Here is a 13493-nt window from a genome sequence, read left to right on the forward strand (position 1 = left end):
GAGCGAGGGAGGGAGGAGGCTAGCTGCCTGCCCAGCCCGCCCATTCTTTCAGGAAAACTTCATTTCTCCCCTTCTCCCCAATTGTTATGCCTTTCTCCTCTAGTAGAAAACTGGGGAGCGGTGCATCTTCCCAAGGTGGGTGTCACGCAAAGGTTACATGGATCAGGTGAGTGGGGGAAAACCCAGAATGGCCGGCCTGCAGGCAAGGGAACAGGGAGGGGGGAGATGCAGGGTTTAAGCTAGAAATCCCCAGCTGGAGAGATGCACTGCCAGACACCTCCCCACCCACCCCCCAAGTCCACCGCTCAGGTCAGAGATCTGCACAGCTTATCCTCACTGACCCGAGAGTGGCTTTCAACCCTGGGCAGATCGGATGGGGAATGTGAGAAGGATGAAGCGTATTAAACAAAGCATGGTCCTGGCTGAATGACCTTTACGTTTCCAAAAAATGTCTCCACTAATTTCTTACACAAGGGGGAGGGGGAAGGCCTGCAGGAGCAGACCAAAGGTTCAATTAGACCCAGTATCCTGCTTCCAACAGGCAGCTAGCTGCATGCCCCTGGGAAGACCACGCATTCCCAAGACAGAGCTGGCTTGCTGCTGTTGTCAGAGGCTTGGAGACTCTCCTAAAGCTGTTTCTGGCCGTAAGAGCTTTACAGTGTGATCCTATGCCTATCTACTCAGACGTAAAACCCACTGAGTTCAATAGGAATTAATTCCCAAATAAATGTGTATAGGAGGGCAACCTAAAACGACCACATGCTGGTTCCCTCCCACCAATTTTGGCCCCGCCCCTTTGTCTTCAGGCCCGCCCACCAGACAGGCCTTGGGTCTGATTGGGCAGGGCTCTCCGTTAGGATCTCCACCCTGTTGGGAGCACCTATTGCCCCTCGTGCATGACTGAACTTATTTATTGATTTGATTTATAGCCCACCTTTCTACCAAAACATAGCACTCAAGGCAGCTTAAAAAGCAATTTGAAATACATTAAAAGAACAAAACTGGTGTGATGCAGTGACTAGAATGCTAGAGTTGGGAGATCCAGGTTCTAGTCCCCACTTGGATGTGGAAGCTTACTGGGTGACTTTGGGCCTGTCACGGACTCTCAGCCCAACCTACCTCACAGGGTTGTTGTTGTGAGGATGAAGTGGAGAGGAGGAGAATTATGTACGCTGCCTTTGGTTCCTTGGAGGGAAAAGGGTAGGAGGAAAAAAGGCAGCACTAGTGAGACCCCACCTGGAGTATTGTGCATGATTCTGGGCACCACATTTCCAGAAGGACATTGACAGGTTAGAACAGGTTCAGAGGAGGGGAACAAAAATGATCCAGGGACCTGAGGACAGGCTGAAGGAACTTGGGATGTTCAGTTTGGAGAAAAGAAGACTGAGAGGAGACGTATTAGCAGGGTTCAGCTACATCAAAGTGCGTCACAGGGTGGATGGTCAAGAACTGTTTTCCACAGCCACAGAAAGCAGGGCCCGAAATAATGGCTCTATGTTAGAGCTACCTAGATTTCGATTAAATATAAGGAAAAACTTCTTGACGGTAAGATCTGTGCAACAGTGGAACAGTCTACCTACGGTGGTCGTGGATTCTCCATCGCCGGAGGTTTTTAAGAAGAGGCCGGACAGCCACCTCTCAGGGATGGTTTAATTGGTTTTCCTGCACATTGCAGAAGGTTAGACTAGATCAGCCTTTCTCAACCTGGGGCACTCCAGATGTGTTGGACTACAACTCCCAGAATGCCCCAGCCAGCTCTGCTGGCTGGGGCATTCTGGGAGATGCAGTCCAACACATCTGGAGTGCCCCAGGTTGAGAACCACTGGACTAGATGATCCTGGTGGTCTTTTCCAACTGCACAATTCTATGATTCTAAATAAATGCAATAAAAAAGCCATTAAAATACCATAAAGACAACAACTGTTTTTTTATGCTTTTGATGGTTTTAAATTTTTATATTTATTTTTAATGTTCACTGTTTTTAACCTTTGTAAACCGCCCTGAAAGCTTCGGCTATGGGGTGGTATATAAAAGTAATAAATAAATAAATATAAATAAATAAATAAATAAATTGGAGAATAAAAACCACCCGACCCGCAAACCGACTTGCGAGCCAAAAGGCCCTTTTTGAACAAAGCAGTCTTTGCCTGCTGTTGGAAGGATAGTATGTGGGGAGCAAACCTAACCTCCCTTGGGAGGGAGTTCCACACACTGGGAGCAGCCACCGAAAAGGCCCTGTCTCATGTCGCCACCAGACCCGCGTGGGATGGCGGGGGTCTCGAAAGAATGGCCCCTTCACTTTTCATTGCTAATTCTGTTTGCAGCGTGTGGAATGAAAATGGAGGATCATGACTCAGCGAAACCTGGAGAGAAACTGGAGGAAGGCTGGCGAGTCCCTCACGTTTTTCCCCTCCGAACCATCTGGGACCTCCAGACCGGGCCAACTCCTAAAGTAATGATGAAGACCCCAGCTAAGGAGCTGAAACAACACTGGGCGCCCCCGTGGCAGGAATTCCTGAAGACGATGTCATATCCTTATTTCGGACCGAGTTGCCTACAGCTGATGGAACCCCTGCGATGGGATCAGGCCGAAGCTTTGCGGACTGCCTTCGAGGGGTGTGGGGATGCCAGCCTTCGGCCTAGAGAAGAGTGGGCTGCCCCAAACATGCCAGGCCTCAGCGGAGAAGCCCCTTACCAGGCCAACGGGAGCGTGGACGCCTCTGGCGAAGTGAAGGAGGAGGAGGAGGAAGACGGTGACGAGGTGGTTGGATGGGAGATGCGCTGCCAGCGTTTCCGGCAGTTCCACTACCGGGAAGCCGAGGGCCCGCGAGAGAACGGGCGCAAGCTCTGGGAGCTTTGTCATCGGTGGTTGAGGCCCAAGGTGCTGGCCAAGGAGCAGATGCTGGAGCTGGTGAGCCTGGAGCAGTTTCTGACCATCCTGCCCGGAGAGATGCAGAAGTGGGTGAGGGATCAGGCCCCAGAGAGTATGACCCAGGCGGTGGCCCTGGCAGAAGGCTTTCCCCTCTGGCTGCAGGCGGCTGAAAGATGGGAACGAAAGGTGAGGCGTTTTGTTTTGTTTTGAAATCCTAGTAACTTGGGGAGAGCCATAGCTCAGTGGTGAAGCACCTGCTTTGCCTAGAGAAGGTCGTAGGTTCGATTCCCGGCATCCCTAGGTGAAAACCGCAATCTGAAATCCTAGGAAAGCTGCTGCCAGTCAGTGTCGACAATACTGGGCTAGATGGATGAAAGGTCTGACTCCTATAAGGCAGCTTCCTACGTTGCTAACTGCAAGAGGCCTAGAGAAAGTGAAGGCCTCTGTCTCACTCTCAGGACAAGTTTACACAATCACCGACACCCACTGCATACTGTAGTGTGTGCTGGCCACTATTACGAATATTCAGGCCGGGGTGGGCGGTTGCCATGGCTTATCGTGGCGTGTGAACGCAGCCCACCCGAGAACCCGGCCACAGTCTATGAGTTTTGGGGTGGCCTGTTCATCATGGCAACAGGCCACCCTGCCTGGGTTTGCACATTACGATAAGCTGCAGAGATTGAGTATTCTCAATGGTGGCGATTTTAGCCACGGCCGATAGTGCGAACCAGGTCACTGTCTCTTTCAGCAGGAATCTGGCCCTGGGATCCACTGGGAAATCTGGTTACATCTGCTCTGTCTGAACATTAACCAGGACAGGAAGTTGACTCAGTAATGATCTCAAGGCTGCAGCTGCCTGGATTGACAGCGGGGTACGGGTCAGATTTGCTGCTTTTCCTGCCCTGCGAGAGTGCCCTGCTTCTCCTTTCAGGTGCCGGGGTCGTCGAAGGAGGTACCTACTGATTTCCCTGGACCAGAGCAGATTTCTTCCAACCCCCCAGAGATACAGCTGCAGATGGAGACCAAGCGAGAGGGTGACAGTGCGGCCTGCTTGCTGGGTGAGGAATCCTGTACGTGAATTTCTGGATGGTAACAGGCAGTATCTGGTGTTGTTGATGATGCAGTTGATGCTATATTATAATAATAATGAGGTGATAATGATCGTGATAGTAATACTAACTACTACTACTACTATTTAAAAATAAAGGGGTGTCCCTCTACTGATGGGAAATCCATTAGTGGAACAGGAAGGGGACAATTCTTCACCACCACACACACACACACACGCCCTTCCCAAATCTGTTCCAAAGGATTGGGATTCCTCTTGGATCATCCCAGCGAGCAGGACGCAGGCCTATAACTCAGCCTACTAATCTTCCAAAGGGTTGGGGTTCCCCTTGGAACAGGGTCGGAAGTGGTGTCAATGGAGTGACGCCAATTTGATATCACTTTTTAAAATTATTATTCCACCTTTTTACAAATATATATATACCCAGTGGCTTACATATAATCAAAATAATTACACCAGCATGGTGTAATGGCTAAATTGTCGGACTGGGAGTTGGGAGAGCCGGGTTCTAGTCCCCATTTGGCCATGGAAACACACTGGGTGACTTTGGGCCAGTCACTGACTCTCAGCCCAACCTACCTCACAGGGTTGTTGTTCTGAGGATAAAGTGGAGAGGAGGAGGATTATGTACGCCGCCTTGGGTCCCTTGGAGGAAAAAAGGAGGGATATAAATGCAATAATAAAATAAATAAATAAATAAATACAAAGTAGAATAGAACGCAGCCTAAAAAACGACAGCTTTTGCCTCAACTTTTTCCGCCGCAGCGCAAGGGTGCTGTTGTGCTTGTGGCTTTCTCGCTTCTCATTGGGGCATCTAGTTGGCTGCTGTGGAAACCGAATGGTTGGGCTAGGTAGGCCTCTGACCTGATCGATCGGGGCTCCTTTTACTTCCTTAAAAAAACTGACTCAATAGAATGCAGTGTTCTACGTGGCTCCCTGCCTCTCTGCTTCTTATTAACTCTGGTCAACATCCAAGAGCCAGCTAGATGTGGCGTCTGTCAGGGACTTGCTCTTGTGTCGAGGGTAGGCATGGTCGGGCACCTGCTGAGGGCCCACACCCGGGAGGGGGCTCACTGACAAAAGCCCCTTGAAGTTGCTCTTCCTCTCCACAGTGGCAACTGGCTTGTTCGCCTGCCTCCCTCTCTCTCTCTCTCTCTCTCTCTCTCTCTCTCTCTCTCTCTCTCTCTCTTGCCCAAGCAGAGGTGGTGAGGAGGAGAAATAGCAGCTGGTGACAATGGCGGTGAGAAAGCTGAATTACTGAGGGAGGGCCCCCCACTGAGGGGTTTGTTGTCCAAGGGTGCTCAAAAACCAGGAGCTGGAGTTTGGTCTTGTTTTTCTGACTTTCCGCCATCTTGGTTGCAATCAGAATCCCCACCCACCCCCCCACTTGATCTTTGCAATGGGAGGACATTGCAAATATGTTGTTTGTGTATTTATTTATTTACCAGCAAATGGACCCTGGCTTTGCATGCGTTGCCTTTAGGTTGATGCAGAGAAACCTTCAAGCAAATTTACACAAACTTCCCTGAGGGAAGGCAACGCTTGCTGGCACCCATAGCTGTGGTCTCTGCCGTAATCCACCGCTAAAGCCCCCTGAGGGAGGGGTCTGTCCACTCCATCCCCCTTCGATGGAGTTGCCCCACATCCCAGTGGGGAGGGGGCAGGCCTATAACTCAGCCTACTAATCTTCCCTAGCTTCATAGAATCATAGTAGAGTTGGAAGGGGCCTACAAGGCCATGGAGTCCAACCCCCTGCTCAATGCAGGAATCCACCCTAAAGCATCCCTGACAGATGGTTGTCCAGCTGCCTCTTGAAGGCCTCTAGTGTGGGAGAGCCCACAACCTCCCCAGGTAACTGATTCCATTGCCGTACTGCTCTAACAGTCAGGAACTTTTTCCTGATGTCCAGCCAGAATCTGGCTTCCTTTAACTTGAGCCCATTATTCCATGTCCTGCACTCTGGGAGGATCGAGAAGAGATCCTGGCCCTCCTCTGTGTGACAACCTTTCAAGTATTTGAAGAGTGCTCTCATGTCTCCCCTCCATCTTCTCTTCTCCAGGCTAAACATGCCCAGTTCTTTCAGTCTCTCTTCATAGGGCTTTGTTTCCAGACCCCTTCAAATTGTGTTTGTTGTTATTTTTGTACTTTAACCAAAAAAAATTCAATATTTGGGGCTTGATTATTTTTTTAAAAAAAGTCTCAAAACCATAGAAAGCATGAGTGTTGCATGGTTCAAATGGTGCAAAGTTTGGTTGAAATCACTCAAAGATTTTAATTTTTTAAAAAGATGTACTATATATTGAAGAAGCAAATCTTTAAAAACTTTGATTTGCTGCCTTTTTCGTTCAAGATGGCGGTCAAAAATTTTCAGTGTGCTTAAAACCATCCCAGATAAGAGGTAGAATGAATCTTCAAAGTTTCATAACAATCAGATGTAGCATTCTCAAGTCCCTTGAGGACGTACAAAAACACTTCCTTTTATTTGTAGAAGGTAGAAGAAGATACAGTATAAGATACATTATAAAAATGTCAAGTATAAAACTGCAGTATAAAATGAAGTAAAAACCAGAATAAAACCTAGCAGCAATGTAGAGATGTAGAATACAATAACAGATTTAAAACAGAGTATGCATATATATATATGTGTGTGTGTCTGTCTGTCTGGGCTGTAACTTCAGGATTATGAAACCTAGATGCCTAGAACACTGTATGCATACTAAGAAGACTCCAAAGGTGTGCACCTCAGGTTTATTTTGTTTTTTTGAAATTCATCAATTAATTTTAATTTTAAATGTTTCTGCTTGGTTGAAGCCTGCAATAACATTTTCAGGCACTAGGAGCAGACTTCTCTAAACAACGCATTTCTCTGCAGTGAAACCGGGGCCCCGTCTACACGACAACGGGATTGCTCCTCATTAAATAAAAACCCAAATTTCCGTTGATTCGAATGTAGATAAAGAACGTCACACTGCAGCAGCCGCAGCGAATTATTTCCTGAATTTCTTTTATAGTGCAGTTTTAAATGTACACATGCGCATATACACAAATTAGATGCTACGGAGTAGAGATGATGGAAACTATACATTTTATATGCTGAGCTCCACAGATTCATGTAACAGACAAACCGGGAGTGGGGCGGGGGGGAAAGGAACGAGGCAGCAGAGGACACCCATTCCCCCTGTTTGTTTTAATAAGCTCTCTCTGCGGAGCTCCACAGATCAGAGAATTCAAACTAAAAATGGTGCGAAGGAACGAGGCATCGGATAGATGGGAAATTGGCCAATCACGTTGTCCTACCCTCAAAGCTCCGCCCACATGTCAAAATGCGATTTAACTCCCCCAAGGACACATAACCATAACGCGGTGCAAACTCGGACGTGATCCAAAATTCGTGGTAAATCGCCACGACGCATATGCGCATTATCGCGTTAAAAACCCGGCGCTGCGACGAATGGACGGCAGCGTCTCGTGACCTGAAACGCAAATCTGTGTGTTTAGGTCGGGGTAAACAAGCCATATAGACAAGCCCCAGGAGAGGTTAGTAGGCCAAGGGGACGGAGTACTATGCCTTGGTTATCACCTTTAAAGCCCTACATGGTTTGGGTCCAGGCTACCTGCGGGATTGCCTTCTCCCGTACAATCCACCCCACACACTCAGATCCTCTGGGAAGAATCTACTTCAATCAGCAAAGACTAGGCTGACCACCATTACCCAGAGGACCTTCTCTTCTGCTGCTCCCAGACTGTGGAATGGCCTGCTAGAGGAGACTCATCAACTTAACAGTCTTTTAGCATTTAAGGAAGCTATAAAGACTGATCTCTTCCGGCAGGCCTATTCAGTGGAATTTTAGGATGTTTTTAGGATTTTTCAATAACGTATACTATGTTTTTAATTCAGTTTTATGTATTTTATACTTCTTGTTGTTCCCCGCCTCTAACCAGACAGAGAGGTGGGTAAGAAATAATAATAATAATAATAATAATAATAATAATAATAATAATAATAAATTTAAATAAATAGAATTTATTATGTTTAATTGAAATTGCACTCCTTTTTCTTCCGTGTCAGGTGCTTGGCAAGTGAGCAAAAATGAGGAAGAGCTAATAGGAGATGCAGAGCAAGCTGAACTCAATGGGGTGTTGCAGGAGAGAGCAAAAGGAGTTATTTACCAGGGATTGAATGTAGAAGAAGTGTGTGGAAGCCAACAACATAGCCCTGCAGCGCCCCGGCCCATGCAAGGAGACTCTATTTGCAATGACAAAGCTTTACCTGAAGCGACTTCCTGTCCGAGAGAGATGGAGGGCCCTGACGGTGGGGAAAGGCACAGCCAGAGCCCTGACCTTCCAAAAAGACAGCCAGTCCGAAGAAGAAAGAAATCTCACGTGTGCTCGGTGTGTGGGAAAGCCTTTGAACGGCTTTCGATCCTTACCAACCACCTGACCATACACACAGGAGAGAAGCCGTTTCAGTGTTTGGACTGTGGGAAATGCTTTGGCTATAAAGCCCTTCTTGTGAGGCACGAAAAAAGTCACGCCGGAGACAAGCCCTACAAATGCTTGCAGTGTGGGAAAACGTTCAGCACCAGTACCATCCTTTCAGATCATGAGAGAATTCACACCGGAGAGAGGCCGTTTACGTGTGTCGACTGTGGGAAATGCTTTGTGAAGAGAGGCCACCTGATGAGGCATAAATTGACCCACACGGGAGAGAAACGCTACAAGTGCACCGAGTGTGACAAAAGCTTTGGCGACAAATCTCTCCTTACTACCCATAAGAGAAGCCACACGGGGGAAAAGCCGTACGGCTGCTCCGAGTGCGGGAAATGCTTCAGCCAAAGTTCGCACCTCATCACTCACAAGAGAATCCACACCGGGGAGAAGCCCCACACGTGCTCGCATTGCGGGAACAGCTTCATTCGGCGGTACGACCTCCTCAGCCACGAGAGGACGCACACGGGAGAGAAACCCTACCAGTGCCCGGAATGCGGGAAAAGTTTCCGTCAGAGCTCACAGCTTTTTGTCCATGGGAGGATCCACATGGGAGGGAAACCCTACAAGTGTGCGGAGTGCGGGAAAAGTTTCCGTTGGGAGAGCAGCATCAAGATGCACATGAAAAACCATGCCGGAGACCGGCCCTACGCCTGCTCGGAATGTGGCAAAAGGTACGGGAAGTCATCGCACCTTATACGGCACAAGGAAACCCACACAGGAGAGAAGCCGTTCAAGTGCGCCAAATGTGGGAAAAGCTTTGCTCAGAGCACCATGCTTTACCTCCACGAAAGAACCCACACGGGAGAGAAGCCCTTCCAGTGTACAGAGTGTGGAAAACGCTTTCGTTGGGAGACCAGCTACCAGTCGCACATTAAGAACCACGCCAGGAAGAAAGCGTTTGGATGCTCGGACTGCGACAAAAGCTACGACAAGGAGTCTGAGCTGATTAAACACAGGAGGATGCACACGGGAGAGAAGCCATTCAAGTGCAGGGAGTGTGGGCTCTGTTTCGACCGCATTTCCGCCCTTACAGTACACCGAAGAATCCACAGAAGCGAGAGGCCGTTTAAATGCTCAGAATGTGGCCGGAGCTACAATAAGGAGCCCGAGCTCATGAAGCACGAGAAGGCCCACACAGCAGAGAAGCCGCACAAGTGCCCCGATTGCGGGAAAAGCTTTGACTCAAAGTCTGCGCTGAGAGTGCATCAGAGGATGCACACGGGAGAGAAACCGTACAAATGCTCAGGCTGTGGGAAAAGCTTCAGCCAGAGTTCCAACCTTAAGACACACATGAGAATCCATACAGGAGAGAATGTGTGAGAAGCGCCGTGTGACTTTTGAGTGGGAAAACAGGCCGCAGGGATACTTTTGAAGGAGGGCTGCTAAAATCCGGAGTCCCAGTTCACAACTTTACCCTGTTCAATAGTGCATACGTAGCAGGAGAGGTAGCTATTATTGTGACACACGTGTTTCTTGGTCCTGTCGTTCAGCCTCCTCCTTCCTCTCTTAAAGCAGGACTTTTGCCCTACAGTAGCTAAAGGTGATCACCTATCCATGCTGTTTGGAGGCGACATGTTTATGTAAACGGGTACCTCCGAATCAGGACTTAATCCATGGCAGCCCCAGCTCCCCTGATGGGCTGCCGTGTGACAAAGATGGCGAGACAATTTTTATAGCTGTATGGGCTTTTTGATGTGTTTGGTTAAAGGGATAGATTGGGCATTCACTAGGCTTGCCCCATAAGCTGCCATCTTAGCATATATTTTTCACCCAGGCTGGTAATATAGGGGTAGAACTATGTGCTAATGTGTGGAATACAGCGGGGTGATTTTAGAGGAAGAAACACTGAACAGTCTTTACGGTTAAATAAATGTTTTCATTCAGAATGTGTGTTGTTTTTCTTTTTGGCTGTGTCCCCCCCCCCCTTTGTAGGTGGATGGTGAGCAGTGCTTGGTCAGTGGGCATGGTTCTGATGTACTATGGCGAAGGTATTGGATTCAAATCCTGGATGAGGCGGGGGGCGTTGCCTGAGTGCTGGGCATGGAAGGGCAGAGGAAGAGGGAGAAAACACTCTTAGAAACACTTTAGGGAGAGGGCAACACCGAAGAACAGAGGCCTTAGCTAGACTGGGTGAAATCCTGGGGTGAACCCCGGGATCATCCCTGTGCATCCACACGACACACAGGGGATCCTGGGATCAGGGGAGAATGATCCCTCCCTTGCCCCGGGATCTCGCCCTCCCCATTGGCCCCGCTTTTTCCGTGGTCCCGGGCTGAGCCCGAGACCACAGAACGTGTGGGCCATTGTCGCGGCTTGAACCAGCTCAGCTCAATTCCTTGCGTGGAATCGGGAGCTGCGCACAGGGCACAGTGCTCCTCAAGAGCGCTGCGCCCATCAGGGGTAGGGTGGGGGGAGTGGGAAAATTAAGTTAAATTAAAAAAAAGCCCCTATCTTTAGCGCATGAGCGTTCATGCGCTACTTCCTCTTTTTAAAAAAATGGCGGGCGTGACGCCTCTCCTCCTGAAGTCGTTGCACCTGACATGTAAACGGAGAAAGGATCTCACAGAGAAAGGATCTCACAATGTGAGATCTTCCCTCCTCCGTCACGGACTATAAGGTATTTATTTATTTATTTTATTGCATTTTTATACCACCCAATAGCCGAAGCTCCCTGGTCTAGCTAAGGCCAGCAGATGTCAGCATAACAGGTTCCGAGAAAGATTGTTTCTGAGCCGTTAGAGGACTTTCGAAAGCAGCAACCTTCAGCTGCGTTTCTAAAGATTACTTGAATGGAAATCCTACTATTTCCACCCCCACTTCAATCCAAAACACATGTGTTCGGTTACACAGGGATAAAAGGTGACTGGAAGCCTAGTTCTCACAGAGGTGGTAAGCCCATGGCAGGGCTGTACCACTTCAGATTGCAAGTGGAGTCTCATGTCACTGAATTCAAAGGTCCTACTAGCATTAACACTCAGCCAGGGCTCCCCCCACAAAAGGGCATATTTGGAACTTCCAGTGACAAAGGATCTTATGGTCTTGTTAACATGCTTGTTGGAACTGAGCCTGGGCCACAACCATTCTGCTCTTTCCTTTGTTAAGGGAGAAAGGAGCTCCTGCTGGGGACTTGTGTGTTCTCTTTAAGATCCCTGAGTTTTGATCTCGTGTGATCATAGAATAGTAGAGTTGGAAGGGGCCTATAAGGCCATTGAGTCCAACCCACTGCTCAATGCAGGAATCCACCTTAAAGCATCCCTGACAGATGGCTGTCCAGCTGCCTCTTGAAGGCCTCTAGTGTGGGAGAGACCACAACCTTCCTAGGTAACTGGTTCCATTGTCATACTGCTCTAACAGACAGGAAGTTTTTCCTGATGTCCAGCCGGAATCTGGCTTCCTGTCACTTGAGCCCATTATTCCGTGTCCTGCACTCTGGGAGGATCGAGAAGAGATCTTGGCTGGGCTAGAAGTTAGTTGGTGGCGGTAATAGGCCCTTCAGTTCTTGCTTTGCTATAAAACTCAAGAAGAAGAAGAACCATTACGACAAACGGGAGCTGTTTCATGAAGAAGTGGTGGGCAGACATCAAGCTGGTGGTGCATACGTTGGTGTTTTGTTTTACTAAGAACTCAAGTTCCATCAACCACAGCCAGCTGAAAGCAGCGGCTTGGTGGGGAAAGCGCTAGATGCAAAATACTGGTTAAGGGACTGGCACCAATTATCTCCTGCAACTCTGCCAACCATATACTGGGATAACCTCCATCTACAAATCTGCATCTGAGTTATTATTGATAAGGTTTAAAATAGTGTGGGAGGACGGTGATGGTGGTGGCAGAAGGCTGACTGGGTGTTGTAGTCAGGATGTCTGCATACAAGAGTCTTAGATGTTATGGAGGAAGAAAGTTTGCAGACCTTCAAATTGGATCCTCACATCATCTTGACTTATCTTCTCCTTTGGAAAAACTCAGATCATTTGTGTACGAAATATTTGACCTATTAAGAAAGGCGAACTCTTCAAATATTCTTAGAAAGGGTTATAAATGTTTTATGCTTTTTATCTCTAACACACTTTATTTATAATACCTATGTACACCTTTGAGATAACATCTCTTAAGTGGTTTACATATAACATTTCTTTAAAAAAATTGTTTAAAAGACGGTATTAAAATACATCTACAATAATAAATACAAAGGGGAAAAAACAATAAAATGGAGCAGCAGCATGATTCATTACGACTAATTAAAAGTCTGAGAAAACCTGCATTAAGTGTATTTTCAGGAGGCATTTAAAACATATTTCCTGCTTCCTGGGGACGATGGGTGGGAGGGTGCTGTTGTAATGTGTCCTGACAGCTGGTTGGCCACTGCGTAAACAAAGTATTGCACTGACTAGATCAGCCATCCTCAACCTGGGGCGCTCCAGATGTGTTGGACTACAACTCCCAGAATGCCCCAGCCAGCTCTTCTGATCCAGCAGGGCTCGTCTTACGTTCTTGTATTTTTAATATTTGTAATTTATAGTTGATCTGCTGAAGGTCAGTGCCTAAAGATCAGTGACTATGGGGCCTAGCCCTTTGCATGGTGGGTCTCTTAAGTTCCTACTTCGAAATTAAAGCAGCATGTAGCATGATCCTCAAAAATATATGCAGCCTATGATTTTAACACACACACCCAGGAAAAAGTGCAGAAAGGGGCAACTGAACGATCAAGGGGCTGGAGCATCGCCCCTATGAAGGAAAGTTACAACTGCTGGGTTTGTTTAGCTTGGAAAAAAGGAGGCTAAGAGGAGACATGATAGAGGTTACAAAATTATGCATGGTGTGGATTGGGAGACATTTTTCTCCCTCTTCCGTAATACTAGAACCGGGTTTAACCCCATTAAGCTGATTGGTGAATGATTCAAGAGAAACAAAAGGAAATGCACACAGCACATAGTTAAACTATGGAATTTGGCCACCAATTTGGATGGCTTTAAAAGGGGGTTGGATAAATTCCTGGAGGAGAAGGCTATCAATGGCTACTAGTCCTGATGGCTGTACGCTACCTCCGGTATCAGAGGCAGTAAG

The 13493-nt window shown here is 47.8% G+C and overlaps 1 protein-coding gene across 1 annotated transcript; it reads left to right on the forward strand.

The window, feature by feature from the left end:
• On the forward strand, positions 1-10137 carry LOC134395605 (zinc finger protein 271-like). The gene is made up of 4 exons (XM_063121764.1): positions 1-135; positions 2325-3058; positions 3804-3930; positions 8011-10137. Exons 1-4 carry the CDS (start codon positions 87-89, stop codon positions 9750-9752), a joined length of 2652 nt encoding a protein of 883 aa, XP_062977834.1. The 5' UTR covers positions 1-86; the 3' UTR covers positions 9753-10137.
• Positions 10138-13493: the final 3356 nt, after the last annotated feature.

Source organism: Elgaria multicarinata, chromosome 3 (genome assembly GCF_023053635.1).
Source record: "Elgaria multicarinata webbii isolate HBS135686 ecotype San Diego chromosome 3, rElgMul1.1.pri, whole genome shotgun sequence".
In the NCBI taxonomy this organism is placed as follows: Eukaryota; Metazoa; Chordata; class Lepidosauria; order Squamata; family Anguidae; genus Elgaria; species Elgaria multicarinata.

What these genes read in the sequence shown, in the direction of transcription:
- LOC134395605 (XM_063121764.1), top strand. Translation starts at nt 87, where the DNA reads ATGCCTTTCTCCTCTAGTAGAAAACTGGGGAGCGGTGCATCTTCCCAA. An exon ending in GAGCGGTGCATCTTCCCAAG is followed by an intron (nt 136 to 2,324) that starts GTGGGTGTCACG and finishes TTCTGTTTGCAG; the next exon opens with CGTGTGGAATGAAAATGGAG. An exon ending in CAGTGCGGCCTGCTTGCTGG is followed by an intron (nt 3,931 to 8,010) that starts GTGAGGAATCCT and finishes CTTCCGTGTCAG; the next exon opens with GTGCTTGGCAAGTGAGCAAA.